This window comes from Pistacia vera, unplaced genomic scaffold (assembly GCF_008641045.1).
Source record: "Pistacia vera cultivar Batoury unplaced genomic scaffold, PisVer_v2 Contig567, whole genome shotgun sequence".
Classification (NCBI taxonomy): Eukaryota; Viridiplantae; Streptophyta; class Magnoliopsida; order Sapindales; family Anacardiaceae; genus Pistacia; species Pistacia vera.
This window is the reverse complement of record NW_022196409.1, coordinates 1,037,997-1,056,786: the sequence shown is the minus strand read 5'-3', so window position 1 is coordinate 1,056,786 and position 18,790 is coordinate 1,037,997. Positions and strand designations below refer to the sequence as shown.

At 34.6% G+C, this 18,790-nt stretch overlaps 3 protein-coding genes across 3 annotated transcripts; 2 read left to right on the top strand and 1 right to left on the bottom strand.

The window, feature by feature from the left end:
* The first annotated feature begins 1,107 nt into the window (after window positions 1–1,107).
* LOC116108636 lies at window positions 1,108–3,598 on the top strand. The gene is made up of 5 exons (XM_031394882.1): window positions 1,108–1,310; window positions 1,402–1,487; window positions 1,756–2,345; window positions 2,540–2,651; window positions 3,315–3,598. The coding sequence occupies exons 1-5, from the start codon at window positions 1,236–1,238 to the stop codon at window positions 3,355–3,357; spliced, it is 906 nt and encodes a 301-aa protein (XP_031250742.1). The 5' UTR covers window positions 1,108–1,235; the 3' UTR covers window positions 3,358–3,598.
* Window positions 3,599–3,678: 80 nt separating this feature from the next.
* On the bottom strand, window positions 3,679–6,857 carry LOC116108637 (uncharacterized protein At1g32220, chloroplastic). The gene is made up of 7 exons (XM_031394883.1): window positions 6,496–6,857; window positions 6,311–6,413; window positions 6,113–6,201; window positions 5,899–5,954; window positions 5,570–5,716; window positions 4,683–4,808; window positions 3,679–4,196 (listed from the first exon to the last, which is right to left on the bottom strand). The coding sequence occupies exons 1-7, from the start codon at window positions 6,591–6,593 to the stop codon at window positions 3,916–3,918; spliced, it is 900 nt and encodes a 299-aa protein (XP_031250743.1). The 5' UTR covers window positions 6,594–6,857; the 3' UTR covers window positions 3,679–3,915.
* Window positions 6,858–12,359: 5,502 nt separating this feature from the next.
* LOC116108634 (dolichyl-diphosphooligosaccharide--protein glycosyltransferase subunit DAD1) lies at window positions 12,360–17,068 on the top strand. Its single transcript, XM_031394880.1, has 5 exons — window positions 12,360–12,567; window positions 12,657–12,704; window positions 16,238–16,325; window positions 16,415–16,458; window positions 16,712–17,068. Exons 1-5 carry the CDS (start codon window positions 12,484–12,486, stop codon window positions 16,793–16,795), a joined length of 348 nt encoding a protein of 115 aa, XP_031250740.1. The 5' UTR covers window positions 12,360–12,483; the 3' UTR covers window positions 16,796–17,068.
* Window positions 17,069–18,790: the final 1,722 nt, after the last annotated feature.

The window sequence follows — 18,790 nt, the reverse complement described above, 5'->3', positions numbered from 1 at the left end:
TTCTAACATTTTATTTATTACCCTTCTTTTTATAATGACCCCATTGCTTTCTATATATACTTCCCTTTAGTCTATTCAAATATTGAGTTTATCTCTTGGAGAGAGATGTAGAAGGTAGAAACTGTCACATTAATTCATTATCTATTACGTTAATCTATATGAAAAAATTTATACGAAAGGTTTGTAAACATAATATTAATTTGTTTGGGGAGAAAGGGTGTGACTAAAGCCAAATAAATCCAATTTCAAATTAAAATTTGACTGCAAAAGTAGAATTATATTTAAGATACTAATTAATTATTTAATTACATAAGAAAATACAAGTTTGATATTATAGCAAAACGTTTTAGTTCCTTACCGTAAAGGTAAACATAGAATTGGAAAATGTGAAAGTCAGATTTGACATCTCGAGTGGGAAATCCATCATTTGGGCCAGGCCCACTATCAATTGAGACTCACAATGTGGTACCAATAATTGGGATTTGGGATCACACAACTCTATACCTGCCAGGAACTAATGCTAGGGGGTAAAATTAAGTAATTTAATGTATTTATAAAAAAAATTAAAGTAAAATTATAACTAGTTAAATACAATTTAAGAGTGGATTCAGTTAACAGTGTTTAAAACTAGTTAACCGATTTTGTGATCGAATCAGTTTTTCGATTAAAAAATTTTCTTGAATCGAAATTGAACAAATTAAGAGAAAAATTGGTTTTTCGGTTAACTGGTTTTAATTTAAAATTTTTATAATAAACCAGAATTTTATATTTTAATTTAATATTTTTATAATAAACTGGTTTTGATATTCTCCCAAATCAAAAATTTGATTTTTTATTTTCTTTGAATCAAAATCGAACTAGTTTTTCAGATAACTGAAAATTCGATTTAGTTCGATTTTTTGTCTTTTTTTTTAACACCCCTACATTTAGTTTAACAATTACACAAATTCTGGATAAAACAATTAAAAAAAAAAAACCTCATATTAGTAATCACATAATAAAATCAATGATTAAATGTTTTTTAAAAACTAAAAAAAAAAAAACCCACAAAAATTGTATTAGTATTGATAAATCAAGTATGCCCTATTTTCCCGGAACCCTACACCCTTTTTGGTGTAGCGAGGGCCGAGGGGAGAGGTTTTCTAACTTTTTGTTTTTGCAAAGAGCCCCCCAGCCTACTTTAAAGAGAAGTGAAGGGTTTTATGACAGGGTTTTGGATATAGTGTTTGAAGAAGATGGGGAAGGAAGGTGAGTTGTGGGATGACTCTGCTCTCGTCCAAGCCTTCGACGATGCCATGTCCAAATACAAGGTCCCTTCTATCTCTCTTTCTACTGGGCTTCTCTCCATTTTATGAACTAAATTTTAGTTTAGATGCTAAACTTGTCTTCTATCTTGTTCAGAAAATGCACAGCAAGAACAGAAACGACGTCGCTTCAGTCCAGGAACAAACAGCTGCTCTTCATCTTGAAGATCATGCGGCTATAAGGTCCGTCTATTGCATTGTTATTGAAACCCTATTATTTGTTTTTTTATTTCAACTTACTTGCCTTTTATCATTTGGTTGTTTAATTAAGTAGGAGATGAATTTATTATAAGAAATAGATCAAACTAGCAGCATGAATCATTAAAAATCTAATTTTGAAGTTGTGATTGATTTCTCTTTTCAGTATGAGATAAAAGTTTGTGTCTTTCCACTCCGTTGCAGAAGTCTTTCTATTTTTATTCTAATTTTTTTGTAGTTCATGAATACTTAGGGATGGAGGAGATGACTACTTTGTGTCAAAGACCGAAACAGGTATGATAGAGGGTAAAAATCTTGCTCCAGTTGAAGAAAACCCGTGTATAGGTTCGACACCTGAACCTTACGTAGATTTGTCAAAGGGTGTGGTCATGCAAGAAGCAATTAATGGCTATACATATTCGCAAGGCACAGAAGATTACAATCAGTTACTTGGTCAGTATTATGAGCTCGAGGAGAAGAGGCAACAGATTTTACAGCGGCTGAATCAATTTGGTAATTGGAATTACCAATGTTCTGGTGAAAATTTCAGTACTGGGGCACAGTGGGGTACTTCTACTTCTCAAGAATATCAACTCCCTCCGAGCCAAACATCTCATCCGGCTGTTGCCTGTTCATGTTGCCCGTATGTTTCTCAATGTTGTCTGGCCCCTTGCACAACATGTTCTGCTTGTTCTTTGGGTGGTGCTTGCAATGGTAAAACTTGTACTGATACTAATGCAGTAACAGGATCTGGAAAGTTGCCCTCTGTGGTTGACAGTGACATTGTCAATACAGCAATGGGAGCTGTAGAAAGAGCAATATCTTCCATGAAGACAAATGAAGGTAAGCTTACTCTCTCTCTGTGGTAAGTTGTGAATATGTGAGACATGATCACTCCTTTCCACTCGACATCTCTGTGCCATTTTCTTACTATGATTTGGGCAAAAAAAATTGTTGTTCTGGTTTAATATTTCAGTATAATCTCTAGTGCCAATTGTCTCTTATTGCATTGTTTGTTACGTTCTCATGGATTGCAGAGATAGAGAAAAAGAAAGGAAATGAAGGGGATATAGCTCAAACTAATGATTCTGAAACAGATCTTACTGTTGTTTTAAATGCTTGGTATTCTGCAGGTTTCTACACTGGCAAGTAAGTAATTATCTTGTGCCACTTATATCAATATATGTAACTGCTTTTTGCTAATGCTTATTTATGATGCAATCTACTTGTTGTTTCACCTCTTATCACACATCAAGAGAATTGTGTGGACGCTTAAATCTATGCTAATATCCAAGTCTGGCATACAAGCTCTAGTCCTGACTGGAGGGCTTGTAAAGTTGTAATGTCCATGAATTTGACCTGATAAACATGATCTGATATTTGTTGGATTTAGTGAATAGGTTTTAATACATGCCCATGCCATCATATCCAATACAAATTTGTTCATGTTAGTGTCTGCATTCCCCCAAACTTTTCTGTCTCGGTTGTAGATACAAATAATAATTGATGCTTAAAAGTAAACAAAAAGTGATCATGATTTTGGAAGATTTATTTATTTTGTTTGTCAAAAAATGAATTTTAATTTACTTTTAGATGTGACATTGCCACTCCTTCAAAATCTAGTCTTCGAATTGCTTCTTTCATTTTAATTGTCTAAATAGTATATAGCATCTCTTTTCTCCTTAAGATCATCACTATGTGCCTCCCATAAGTAGTATAATATAATCTTTATGTCTACAATTGTTACTAAAATACTCAAAAATGTGAATATCAATTCATCATATGATATGGAACTTGCTAAAATTGTGACAGGTATCTCACTGAGCAGTCTTTTGCAAAGAATCAGCACAAGTAAACATTGTTCATTGATGCATTCACAGGCAAAATGGGTTCATCAGAAATTCTGTCGACCATACAACATCTGTCTTGGAAACTTGAGTTTTGAGTGATTGTATGTACATTGTTCTCTTTTGAAAGCCATAGGCAACAAGACAGTAACTGTGCTTTGTGATATCATGCTATCAACATTATAAAGGTCTTTATAGATTTATGCAATTACAACAGGTAATCCAGACAATGCCACAAGGATAGTCCGTTGCTTCACAAAGCTGTTGCTACATGTCTCTTTTAATGGTTGTTTGTTTGTTTGTTTGTTTTGAATAGGCTCCCATTAGGATGTGGAATGACCTTTGCCATTATATAGATAACTGAAATTTAGATTTGAGGATCCAAACAGAACATGTTGCTAAAGAATTCTCACAAAACAGTTTTTACAAACAACTTTACTATATCTCAGTAGACTCAGCGTGAAACTGTCTAAACGCCGGATTTCTGACCACGTATCAATTGTTCCTCAGCCTGCCTGTAATGTATCGCTACTACTTCAGTATAGAAGGGTGAATCCTAAATACATTCATACTTTCACTTTTGATGCAGCTTCCTTAATCTGTTCAATTGTGAAAATGCCAAAGACATCATCGTCTGTTACTGCATTTATTACTGCAAGTGCAACATCATCAACACTAACTGGTGGCGCCAAGAACACATCAGATGCAGGAAGTGAACTCAAGGGCTTTGTAAAATTTTCTACTGCACCCAGAATTCTCTCCCATGGTTCCCCAATCAAATCCAGAGGGATCTCAAAACCATCTACCTTCCTTTTCCCGTATATGAAAGCAGGTCTTAAGACAACACCTGAAGAAGTTAATTAGCATAGCAAAGTTGATGAGTTAAGAAAATAAACAGAAATGGAAAAGAATAATGACAGGGTACATAGAAGATAGCTATACAACTATAAGATGCTTAAGACAAGATGCGCATAGGCCATGAAGTAACAAGGGGGTTCTTCAAATACACAGTCTTCCAGGTTATATATTAAGCCAATTTTGATTTCAGCCAGGCTCCTAGAATTGTTTTTACCATTATGTGGATACTTCCGAATTGTGTAGTTGCTTTAAGGGTGTCAATAAGCAAACCAAGAGGCAAGAACACAAGGTTCTAATGTGACATTAATTTTGCTTAGTCTTGATTTTAGATAGAGACCAGAAATGAAATTTGATGCCAACAACAACACCCCCCCCCCCAAAAAAAAAAAAAAAAAATATTGCCCATCTATACATGAAAATCTTAAAGCTTCTGAAAAATAAACCAGAAACTGAGGAAAGGGGTATTCCAAGTTACCAGAGTACGGATATTTGGAAAGAACCTCTGACTCTGCTTTCCTCTTTCCAGTGAAATATCCTGAAGAAAGTAAAAATGGTGGGAAATTGTAATCATGTACAGAGATCAAGATAAATTTGGGAATTCCTGCAAAGAAAAAGAGAACATATGAGTACATATATTTCTGGAACCACATTCTCAATATAAAGATACATTGTGTGCAAGAGAAAGAAAAGTAAGCTAATACACAATATATTTGATAAAATATTAGCATGATTCATTCGTGGCATTGGTTGGTTTTACTAATTAGGAAGTAGAATTTCCAAGAATTTCTGTTCTTTTTGCAGATTACTCTTATTCACTGAGGAGTTTAAGGAAATCGTATTCACAAAACTTAACACCTGCAATAGGGCCATTTTTTTTCTTTCCCATCCATTGTTAACATACAAAACTAAGGACCATTCTTGGTTGTTTTCAAGCTCCTATCCTAAATAAACTACCTAAACATCCGTTTCAGTCAACGTGCAGCAATCTCGTTACAAAGCCAGTCTTCTTCTAGTGGTTGAAATATATTACTTTATGTCACATCTCAGAACCAATGAACCTATGTTTACTGGCCAGAAAACCAATGAATGAAACTTGAAAATCAAGCTTATGGGGAGAATAGCTTCGAGGCATAAATGATACTTCTGACTATGATAGAGAAAGTTGGTTAGGTCTCGTCTCGGAATCAATCCCCCTCACATCAACCTTCAAGGGATCAATTTAATTTGCATTTGTGTATGGGAAGAAGTGTGATCAGGTTTGTAATAAGCAACGAAAAGAAACAAAAGTATCTAAGAAGAAGAAGGAATAAGATTGAGCATCAATATTCAATTGTTGTAACATAATCAAAGACATTAACATACCATACTTCTGCGCAGCACCAACAGCTACAACATTAGCCTCGCCGTTAATCCTTAGCATCTGTTCCTCAGTCCCAAAACCTCCAAGGGTTGAAACCATGGCAGTAGCCCCAACAAGTACTTCATCCCAATTTGCATAGAAAACATCTCCTACATAATATGGATCATGTTAACCTCAGTACCATTCCTTTTTGGAATTAGATTACTCATCATACAAAAACACAGATGAACTTCCGAACTACATCTTGCACTATGAATTCGGAAACTATAAAACTTGTTAAGTTGCCTCACAAACAGATTCACTAATCAGGGAGGTAATTAACAAAACATACCTGATATCCAATTCACTTGATCTACCCATGAACCCGTATAACTAGGACGCCCTGACCTGAGATAGGACCCAAGCTTCAGATTTTACACTAAACATTACACCCGAAAATATAAGGTGAAAAATAAAACAAACATTAGTTTTCCAGTCAACAATGATTTCCAATAAAAGTAAATAAAATAAAATGCATGCCAATTAGGTTGAAATTTTTCTGGGACCTGCTAAGGCTTGTAACTTCAATGCCCTTGGAAACTGCAGCCTTACAAATCGCAGAACCAACAAAACCATTGCCTCCTAACACCACAACCTACTAAGAAAAAGTTGTTCGTGAGAAATTTCAAATTTCTAAGTAAATTTAACCTAATTTATGATCTCATATTAGAAAAAGACTGAGATAAGTTAAACCAGTATCTTACTCGTTCAGACTTAATATCAGCAACTACATCTATCGCAGCAGAGTTAGACTCGTCCACTACACCAGCTTCAGCAGAGCTGCATTTTACACCAAGCCTGCAAAACCTAATTGCCGAATAAACAAAATTAATCAAATTAACACCTTTAAAAACATAATCAATTATTTGATTAACAAAAGGAAACCAACCGGTTCTGGAAAGGCAAGACGGAGCGAGTACGAAAGGAAGGTCTGGTGAGCAGAGAGGGAGGCGGTGAAATGGCGGGGAAGCACCCAAACGACGTCATTTTAGGAATTGGAAGCGAAGGGCAGAGGTAGAGGGAGTAAAAGAAATTTATAAATGTGGTAGAGAGTGAAGGTGAACACGCATTTCACACTCGTACAAGGCGCCAAACTTGTGGCCTCTTGACATCTAATTAATTCCAGAAACTTCTAAGCTCGATTTTACAAAAACAAATCTGAAGAAAGGTTTTTTGTTTTTGCATCACTAGAAGGAATATCTCCGCCAACTTCTGCCACTCGTAAGTTTTAGATAGTTCGTTTCGCATAGTGATTATCAGGAAAATTTGAGATAATAGATTTCCGTCTAGTCCAGCTACCTTTTTTTTCTCCTCTATTAATTTTGTGTCTTGAGAATTATACTGGCTCCCATTTATAAATAATTAATTATTATATATTATATATATATTTTTTTTTTTAATAAGAACACATGTGAGTTTAATTTTTTTTTTTAGTGAGCATTTGTTTGTTTTAAAAATATACTCTTATACGTTACAACCAACTATTACAAACTTTATATCATAATCTCGACGTGATGTCTCATAATTAGTCAATTCGAAAATGGGTTTCGTTTGCTTGCTAAGGGTCATGTCTGCCCATTTGCGAGTTGATCAATTACAAACTATTACATCAATGTTGTGAGATTGAATTGTAAGTGCAGTATTACCCTTAATCTATTTAGGGTGAACACCTTTTAGTTTTAGAAATAAACCCTAACACCTATTTAATCAATCTAATATCCAAAATATGTCAACAATGCTGAGAGTTTAATATACTTTTTGAGGTTAAATTGATAAAATTGCCGATAAGTATGAAGGTTGAATTAATGATATTTATAAAGAGTTAACGACATTTTCTCACCCGAGGTTTGGCCTAAAGACACTTTCCCACCCACCTATGATTGATTTTAACCGAAGAATGATAAAATAGTAAATTTAAAAAGCAGTCAAAGGATAATTATGTTATTTTACCCTCTATATGTAAACTAAAAAAAAAAAGAATAAAGCCACAGACACTGAAAAACTTGTACCAAAATTGTGTATTGGCTTACGTGTAACACGCCTCTGATTTTTTTAACAATTTTTTTCTAGTGAACGGTCGTCCATCAAATTTGGACGGCCGTTCACTCACATGGACGCCCGTCCATATTATATGGACGGGAGTCCATATACCAGGGACGGTCGTCCCCATTTAATGGACACCCGTCCATAAGTAAAATGGAATAATTTTTTTTTATAAAAATTAGGGACGGCCGTTCATCCGTTATGGACGGCCGTCCCTTCATTTTGGACGGGTATCTGCAAATAAGGGACGTCCGTCCTTAAACAAAATATAAAAATAAAAAAAAAAATAAAAAAATTGGGGACGGTCGTCCCTTACGTTTGGACGGAGCCCGTCCAAACTTAAAAAAAAAAAAACACCTTCTTCGCTCTTCTTCTTCTTCTTCGCCAAGCCAAAAACCACAACAACATCTCTCACAACATAGCTCATTGATCTCCATGGATTCTTAACCCAACAATGCTTAGGAATAGCCGCTATCAAATAATTTAAAAGGAGGAGGCGCAATAGGGTCAAACTCACCACCATCTTCTTCTTCTCTAACTCCATTGATTTTCTCCTCCCTTAAAATCATTTCTGAACCCAACGTGCTTGCATTGAACACAGTATGCTGAATTCTTTGACTCCAAGGTGGAGTTTGAGGACTTCACCAGAGTTGGGGAGACTGCACATCTTAAAGAGTCAAAATCATAAAGCATTATATGCCCATCTTCCCTTACCAAGACATTCTATGGCTTAAGGTCTCTGTAAATAATCCCAAGCATGTGCAAATACTCCAAAGCAAGAAGAACTTCCGCCACATAAAACCTGAAGAGTGAAAGAGCATATTAATAAAAATAGTTAATATTAGGTGGCAACATATTTACTCTTCAACTCTTTTCACATGTTCGTAGTTTTCATCGACAAAAATCCTCCCAAAATCTCGAACTAAACTGATAAAAATGCAGTCGATTCGCTCCATTTTAACTTCACAGCGAAGCTTAAGACCCTCCAAGCTCTCCCCATTTCATTCCTCTTGTTCGTGTTATTCAGCTGTCGCAGTTGAAGCTGAGAGAACCATTAGAGAAGGCCCCAAACACGACTGGTCAAAAGATGAGATCAAGTCCATTTACGACTCTCCCGTTCTCGATCTCCTCTTCCATGGAGTCAGTTTCACTTCTTAATCTCTTATTTATGGCTTTACTTTTTGTGGGTTCTGTTTAGAATTGTGTTTTGATAGTTAGTTTTTGTTTTGAAATCCATTGTTTATCTGAATGTTCTTTTTAATTGTTTTTTGTGTGAATTTGTAGACTGTCTAGTTTTGATGTTTGCTTTAGTTGAGTTATTGGCATTGGTTTTATGGTTTAGTTTGTAGCGTGTAAAGAGGGATCATGGTTATCTGGAAAAGTAATTATAGTATACTGGAGAGGCATCAGGGGATGGGTTCCACGACGTGCAGATTCTTTTGAGAAGCTGACAAAGTAAGCTCTTCTTCTTTGATCCATTAATCTTCTTCTTCTTGTTTTTTTTTTTTTTTAAAGTATGGACGAAACATTCTTTTTTTTAAAAAAAAAAAATAGGGACGCACCATAACGGATGAACGGCTGTCCCTAATTTTTATAAAAAAAAATTATTTCATTTTACTTAGGACAGACGTCAATTAAATGGGGACACCCCTCCCTGGTATATGGACCCTCGTCCATATAATATAGATTATAACGGTGTCCATTTAGTGAACGGCCGTCCAAATTTGATGGATGGCCGTTCACTAGAAAAAAATTGTTAAAAACCAAGGCGTGTATCACATAGGCCGGACACAATTTGCACCCAAATCCTCCACCTTCAAAATTATTCCTGCCAGTCAGCTTCTCCATCCATAGCCCTCTCCTCAATCGGTCAAAAGAGAGGGGAGTGTTTGCTACTCGCCAGAAGCACAAGAACTGCTCCTAACCTAATCACGCAATGAAGCGGCGATAGTCGAAGACAAGTGCAGCGACTAAATCTTTGATGTGTAACTAATTGGGATGCACTTGTGCGTCACAAATTACGCGACTATTGCGAAGATTGAGGGCAATAGTTGTGTAATCGATCAATCTGCAATGCACTCGATGTCGCGCAACACAAGCAAAACCGATAGAAGTAGGCACTACGATGGCAAACAATGTGACACGAATGAAGCAACACGATCCATTCTTCACAAGTCGTGGCGATGGCCAAGTGGTGCAATAATCGCGCGATGCAAAAGAAGACGCGAGCGACAACTATTTGTGTGTAGGGCTGTGAAACTGTCTGACGCAACGGGGAGGGGCAGGAGAGTAAGACCATCTCCAACCCATTGCACCATTTGGTGCAAAATTGCACCAAATTGGTGCAAAATTTGGTACAAAACACTATTCCATCTCCACACCCAACCAACCAAATATTGCACCAAAAAGAATATTCTTTAGAATATTTCTTTTTTTCTTTTATTGAATAATCAACAATTAATCTATTTCACCATTATTTTGTATATATTAATTAAATATTGGGAATGATATTTTTATTAATAATAATATTTTGAAAATTATACTAATTTAATAGAATTAAGCATTTATTTAATCAAATAAACATTACATTTAATATAGAAAAACATTACATCATATAAAATGATACAAAAAAAAAAAAAAACAACAACACAAAGGTAAAATTCCATATTGTAGTAATTTAATTTCCAATTAGTATGTTCTTCCCACAAATGATCAATTAATGCATTTCAAAGAGATTTGTGGCTTATTCAAAAAGAGTGTTGTCCATTCAAGCTTTGAGATTTATGGCTTATTCAAAATATGTGTTGTCCATTCAAGCTTTTGCTTTGTGACTTATTCAAAAGATGTATTGTCCATTCAAGCTTTTGGATTTGTGGCTTATTCAAAAAGATGTGTTGTCCATTCAGCCTACTGTTTTTTTCAAAATGAGCAATTAAGAATTATGCAAAAAAGAGCTCAACAACAGGTCAAGGATCTCAAATAATCAAGTTGTTTTCAATATTTTGATGATCTTACTGGATCCGAAACTAATCTACCGGAATACTAAATTGTTATTTAGTTTATGTTGTATTTTCTTTTAATTTTAGTGTTTTTAAATTAGTGTTTTTTTATTTTTAGTTATTGTAGTTTAATATTTGCATTGAATAAAGTTCTATTTAATTTGTTATCATTTTTTAAATTATATCATTATTATAAATATAATCAAATTAAATTAAATACAAATTCTCAAATTTGGTATGATTTTTTGTATAAAATTTAATACTAAAATTAACTTAACAAAATAAAAAAAAACAAAAAAATCAAATTAAAAAAAATACATATTTTTATTGTGCTACAGTGCTGCGCCATTTTGGCGCAGTGCTACAGTGCCGCGCCAAATTGGCGTGGCATTGTAGCACTGCGCCAAAATGGCGCAGTGTTTGGTGTGGGTTGGAGATGCTCTAAGGGTTGTAGTTGGTGCCGAAAAAGTGGCAAAACCTTTGGTGACGGCACCCACTGCAGCCAAGAAGTTGGAGAAAAATTCTCTCCAAAAGTTTTTCTTTATATTTTTTTTAAAATTTTATTACTTTTACAATTTAGGTATGGATTTGGATTTGGATTCAAATAATAAATGTATTATCGTCTTTACACTGATTATACCATGTTAGTTAACAAATTTTTATAACGGATCTTAACAGTGGGAGAGAGAGTGTCTTTTTGAAACTTTTTGGGTGAAAATGTCTTTGAGCCAGTCTTTACACTGATTATACCATGTCAGTTAACAAATTTTATTAACGGATCTTAACAGTGGGAGAGAGTGTCTTTTTGAAACTTTTTGGTGAGAAACTGTCTTTGAGCCAAACCTTGGGTGAAAAAGTTGTTGTTAACTCTACTATAAACCTAATTACAAAAAAGGCCAACACATAGGATTTAGGCTCTTATTTTTTAAACTAACAAGTGCTCACTATAAAAAAAAAAAAAAAAGTTAAATTGCATTTCCAAAACTAACGAATGTTCCCTAATCTCACGAAGATTTCTAAAAAAAAAAAAAAAAAAAACTGAGCATTTACTTATCCTGGCAAAATTTTCTTTAGATTTTGCTTAGTCATCATTGAGAGGGAGATCATATATCACCAGAGAGCCATTGTAATTCCCAGATTGTAATTTAAACACGTCCTCCCCCTTTACCCTCTTGACTTATTTTTTTATTTTATTTTTTTCAAAAATGTATTGATAAAACACCGCAATAATAACCTAAACTAAATGACGATACTGCCCCTATAACTAGAGCGAGTCGCGATGGCAAATTAGCGATTGAATAAAAGAAAGTTTTGACCTACCCCTCACCTTTAGCTAATATCTGTACGTTTATTATACCATAAATCATCCATTGTACCCCTAAACCCTAACACTTGTTAAGTTTTGTTACTTTAAAATGGAAAATAATATGAAAACACCACTTTGCCCTTACTCTCATTGAATTTGAAATTTTTTGTGATGGTTGACAACTCGAACTTTGTTCATCTTGGCCTCACTCTAATTTAATTTTTTAAAAATAATTCTTAGAAATAGTGAAATAGAAATAGAGTATAGTGTTTTCAATTAATTGCCCAAAATACCCCTGAAGCTGTTAAACTTAATTTGAGGGTGTTAGGGTTCAGGCCTTCGGGGGTATATTTTGATAGTTTCCTGCATAAATGCCACGAGTCGGATATTAACAAAAGGTTAGGGGTAGGTTTTGAAAGTCTCCCAAAGAATAGAAGTAAACGAGTGACGAGACCTCATTTGGTGTTAAGAGTGTGATATTGGTGCTTGATCTGCGTAGTCGAATCGGAAGAAGAAGAAGGGATTACAAATGGCGAGATCCACCAGCAAGGATGCACAAGCGCTTTTCCACTCCCTTCGCTCTGCTTACGCAGCCACTCCCACCACTCTGAAGGTCTCTTCATCTTTCTAATCACTTGACCGTCTTTTCTCTCTTTATAATTTCACCTTTTTAACCCCTTTTCTGGTTCAATTTGGATGCAGATCATCGATCTCTATGTGGGTTTCGCCATATGTACCGCGCTGATTCAGGTACCCTGATTGACATTTGTTGGTTTCCTAACTTTCCATGTAATGTTTGGACGGTAATTGTATTATGTAATTGTGATACATTCGTATGATATGGATTGTAATTGTGATACATTCGCCTGATATGGATTGTATTGTTTGATTTTTTTTTTTTTTTTTTTGGTTTTGTGAGAAACGAAAATTGTCTATGGTTCGTTGTATCGGGTAAATAACGAAACGGATCTCACAGGGCTGCTACATATTTTCCTATCTGTTTAATTTAGTAATATGTCTGAAGTAATATACGTTTATGGTCTCAATAGTGTTTCTTTCTTCAGGATTACTAGATGAAATCAGATTCCTAGCCCATTTGTTAAGGAGATTAGGAAGAGAAACCAGCCATTTATAGGTTAAGAAACTATGAAATAGCACTAGCTGATAAACCACTTTAACAAGCTGAAAGATGGAAGCATTAGCTTCAAATTTTGAGGCTATAAGAAAATTGGCAGGTATGACTGACATAGGAGATGATTTTTGGCAGCACATGGTAGGTCTTGAAAAGAACTTTGTTGTGGTGAGCATGGCTTTTGTTTTAGCGACCAATATTCTGTTCATAAGACAGAAGCCACCTCACTATGGTGTGCAATTTTTGTGGCTTTTGTTGGGTTATAGTAAGAAATGAATCCATGTTTGAGTTAACAGAAGATAGGATTGTGGATCCTATACAATAAGGTTAGCTCATTCATAAGTCAAGGAAGGAGCAAAATCGCAAGACTGAATAAACTTTCTGAGCTTACAAACACAAACGAAAACAATTACTATGACATCTAAGTATCAGTCTATGAATATGCTAAAAGTAATCCTAAAAACTTTTAGGCCTTTGGAATTAAAATTTTAAGTTCATTTCTGGAAAGAATGAAAGGCTTAGAACAGCCATTTTTAAAGAGTACTCCTTTTTCCTCAATTACCTTGCTCCAGAAGTGGAAACTGTAATAGTCTTAGTTGGAACATTTAGAAAGGTCATGCTCTGTATATTCCAGATGCATAAGCGCTGAGGGCAAGTCTCCTTATAGTTCATTGACCAATGGGTGTAATTTATACTTTCAAGAAACATTAAGGATTGTTATTGGAAAGTAAGGCTGTTGCTTGATGTTCTATTTTGTTACAATAAGGAGGTTCTTTAATGACAGAGGTGTTAAGAGATAATTTTATAACTGAAGGGACTGATTTTGGTGGATTAGCATAATCATTCTATTATTTATGTGACAAAATTTAATTACATATTGGGGATGTCAAAATATGTTGGATTATTTATGTAGATTCATTATGTAAATGATCACAATAATGTTAATGGGCCGTTTAGTGTGCCCATATCCAATAATGTGATTTTGACAAATCTAACATTTTTGTTAATTATGTTATGAATCTATAGTGGGACGAGTTTTATGGTTTTTTTACCACATGAGGAGGTCCCTACCCTCAACCATATATCAGTGAGGGTTGGTCCATTAAGCTTACTGATTTTGGTTTCGGTTTCTCTCTTTTGATCTCAACAGCAAGCTCTGAACCGCACTCTACATACTGATGTGAGTTTACATGACGCACATTTTTTATATACATGAAATGCTAGATCCTATTTTGGTGTCTTAAATTTTTCTGACAAGTATTTAAAATATATAAAAAACTGTGTATTAAAATCATATAAACTCGTGCCAAAATTTAGAGACTCCGTGATGACCAACATGGTTTGTTTTCTGCTGAGAAAAAAATGGAAAAGTCAGTAGCAACACGAGTTTTCTAGTGGGAGCGCTACCACCCTCTCTCCATGAGACTGAAGTCGATCCACTCAATGGCAGTGCCTTAATCATTTATATGGGTGCGAGTTGGGACTTCCCAATGTGATAAAAGAATTTGTTTTATACCATTATAGGCCTATACAAATGAAGCATATTGGGATACATTAGCCGTAATCATGCTATTAGATTTTGACACACCAAATAGTCCATTGACACTAGTGATCACTAAGCGAATGGGCTTTCACAAACTGCTCTATTATATTTGACATTAACCTTATTTTAATCCCATTTTTTCTGTGGTTGTATGTTTTCAAAGTAATGATATTATGCAGTTGTGGTCTAATTAAGGGTGGCATAATTTTGATGCATATATTATGGTATTTCATTCATTATATAATTTGATTATGAAGTTTCAAAGTGTCTGAGTGTGTGTGTGTGTGTGTTTTTTTTTTCTATGACTGAGACCTTATTTCAACATAATGCTGGAAGTTTTTAGTTCATGTATTCAGCAATAATTCAAATATTGGTTGTGCATGAAGGGTTCTTGAACTCTTACCCCCTTCAAGTCATGCTGTTTCCCTTGAATCCTTGCGAATGACTGGCCTGGAACTGCTATAGATGTGATAAAATGCTGTCAGAAGTCCTTTTAGTTAGTTTATCAGTATAACATTCTGATTTATTAAACTTTTACTTTTCTGTCACAAGTGCTAGTGTGCTTGCACATGAGTTTCTTTAACAACTGATCTATTTGTTATTTATTTATCTATATTTCCGGTCTTGAGCTCCAAACTAGAAAATTTATGTTATACTATACAGTTGCTTCAACTAGAGCAGCCGTTGGATGCCTGAAAGAAGCTGCTTGCCTTCCCCTCTTTATCTGACATGGATTATGAAAGGCCTTCGACTTACAAGCCTAACAAGGAATCTAGGTTGACCACTACTCCACATGACTGTTTTCTGAAGGATAAATTAGTGTAACCACCCCTGTAGTGCAAAGTGGAACTTATTGGGTGTTAACTTAGAAAGCTCCCATTTGGTGGGGTCTGCAGTATTGAATGGCCTTGGTTGACCACAACTCCACCTGAATTGTAAGAAGACTGATTGCTTAAATGATATCAATTTAAATAAGTAGAAATCAGCAAATTCTGTTGACAGGTGTACACATATTCCATGTCTTATGTCTTAGATTTGTGTATTCCAAGTAAATTTTTATTTCACGCCCAATAGCTCAATGTTCACTGATCTCTCTTTCTGAAGGAAGAAATAACTGTGGTTACCTAGAAATAGCAGAATTTCATTTTAGAAATGGTTGTACCACAATTACTCTGCTACATTGCTCAATAATAGCTGTGAGAGTGTCGGCAAGACTCGTATTTATTTAACGTGTGCTGGCTAGGAAATTAGTTTTTCCAGTACAGAACTTCTGTATTTTCCTTCCCAGGGTATTTTTATTCTGTTTGTTACATTGGTGTTCTGTTTTCATGTTCAGTCTTGTTCTTAACATTTTGTGGAGTTTGTTGATTCTCACATAAAACATTTTCTATTATTATAAAGAGGCTTGGATGATGTTATCAGTTTTAAGTTATTCAATTCTCTGTTTAGTTAGCCTAATACCCGCTCTGTTTTACTCTCTATGTGTCAACTGTGTCTGCTTGGTGGTATGACTTTATTTACTATTTTGTTTGTTTATTTCATTTTATGCAAATTCGGCCTAGTTGTTATGTCCAGCTCTGACATTTTTCAAATTTTCTCGGATGACAGGTGGTGTACATGGCTGTCGTTGGATCCTTCCCGTTTAACTCTTTTCTTTCAGGAATACTTTCTTGTGTTGGGACAGCAGTCCTAGCTGGTAAGTAAACTTATGACATTTAGTGCAGCTAAAATCCCTGTTATAATAGCAAGAGATTGTCTAAGACTGATTGATGTTTTTGGCTGCAGTCTGTCTCCGTATCCAAGTGAACAAAGAAAACAAGGAATTCAAGGTAAACCTTATTCTTCACATTACGTCTTATGATAAAGTGGCTGCCAAAATAATGGAGAGTGAACATCTTAATTAAACTAGAAAGTCCAAATGATTGGAAGAATTCACTATATTGGACATCTGACAAAAGCATTTTTTCTCCAAATCTCTTTTGGGGGCTTAATATATAGATTTGAACATGCTTCCATATATTGGTATCTTAATTTGATAATATTCATTTCACATTGGTTGATACTCTCTGATTGGAATTGCAGGATTTAGCACCAGAGCGAGCATTCGCAGACTTTGTTCTCTGCAATTTGGTGCTGCATTTGGTGATCATGAATTTCCTTGGATAAGTCTCCTAGCACTATGGACTTATAGAATGTTATTTACTTAGTTTATGACTGCGAGTATTACTGGTAAAAGTAATTAATGACATTGCTGAGAAGAAATTTTCTTAGGACACAACTTCTATCAATGAATTATGGAAACAATAGTTTGGATTGGTGGTTTATTTTCTACTGTTGCGGTAACTTTGCCCTGCTGCATATGTTAAATTTAACAATTACCTAAACAAGTTTTGCAAGCTTCAAATGTCAAAGGAATATATAAAGGGCTTATTTTTTTTCTTTCTTGAGAATAATTTATGTTCCTTTTGAACATATAAACCAACACAGACTCCCCTGGACGGGATCAAATGGTTTTTGATTTGGCCTTCTAAAATCAGAAGGGCTGGTTTGGTGATCATTTCATTCTAGGGGTCGAATGAATAATCAAACAAAACCCCCCATAATTGAATTATTTCAGTTTGGTATTCTTGAGTCTTGACCAAACCAGTGTGCAAAATTTGGTAGTAAATTGCTTAATTAGTTACTAAGATTTTTAGTATTGATGAACATTATCCCATAATGATTCTTTGATCTAAAGATCAGTACATTGGAATGATGTTGCCTCCGTACTATAATATAATTAAGTAATTTAATAATCTGATATTAAATTTTTTAATTAATTGATATTAACACTAATAGCTGAGATGGTAACATCACCCTAAAAGAGTGTTTGGTTTAGGGAATGTTGAATTATTAAAAAGTTAGATTAGCTTGAAGATTACTGAGAATCTTTAGGAAAATGTGTTTAGTTAATTAGTGGGTATGTTATATTAATATGTTTGGTTGGGAGGAATAAATTGGTAGGTATGTTATTTAAATTACTGAATTGTATATTAATTAAATATTATTATTATATTATTTTTTAATACTATTATATAAACCCTTTGTATTTAAAAACTTAGCAAAAACAACCCTATAATAAAAGTTTGAAAAATCAACAAAACACTCCCACCAACCCAATCACTGTCGGCCGCTGGCAGCTGGTAACCTAACGACGCACGGAAGGCAGGAAATGGCCTCTGTGCGCCGTATGACTATTTCTGACTAAAGATCTGGTCGAAAATGGCCATATCGGCGCACGACGACACTTTTCGATCTTTCGTGCGCTGTTCTGGTGGCCGCGACGGTAGTTGTCGGCAGCAGGTGGGTGGGGTTGGCGACGGCTTGGGTGGGCTGCAATTTGTTTTGAATTCGAGGGTAATTTTGTCCAAAAAGTTAATTAATTTGGGTGAAATAGTAAAAGTTATATTCATGTAAATAAATTAAAAAATAAAGGTATTATTGTCCTAAAATTTTATTAATAAGGGATATAATTGTAACAAAAAAATATAACTCTGGTAATCTTAGAATATCTAAGAAATTGGAGGTAATTAGATTATCTCAAATATTACAAATAGTAATCATTATTAGTATTTGAAGATTACCGGTATCTTATATTACTTGATAACCAAACATGGTAATCAAGTAATACAAGAAGACTTAATCCCAGTAATCTCATATAACCTCAAACCAAACGCCCTTTAAAAACATTTGATTTGACATCACTTTCAGTCTTCCTACGTTATCTTTGCTAACCATGGCCCTTTATTTCAATAAAATCTATGATTAACCTTGCATACTTAAGTATTACAATTAATTATGTAGAAGACTACCACGAGTCAATCAATTTTTATGGACTTTGAATAAGATTTCAATTAATGTAGACATTAAACAAGTGACAAGAAGACTAAAGTGATGAGAAAACTAAAACAAAAAAGTGATGACATTTTTATTATTAGCAGAAACTCGATTCTTAATAAGGTTGGTTATCGAAACTCTTATATAACCGATAATAGAGATGATACTGACATTCTGATGATAAAAAAAAATAATCAGGAAAAAGTTACGGCACTTTTATTCTTAGCCGAATGTTGATTTCAATTTAAGTAGAAGAATTTTACATGACATTGACTCCTCCATAAA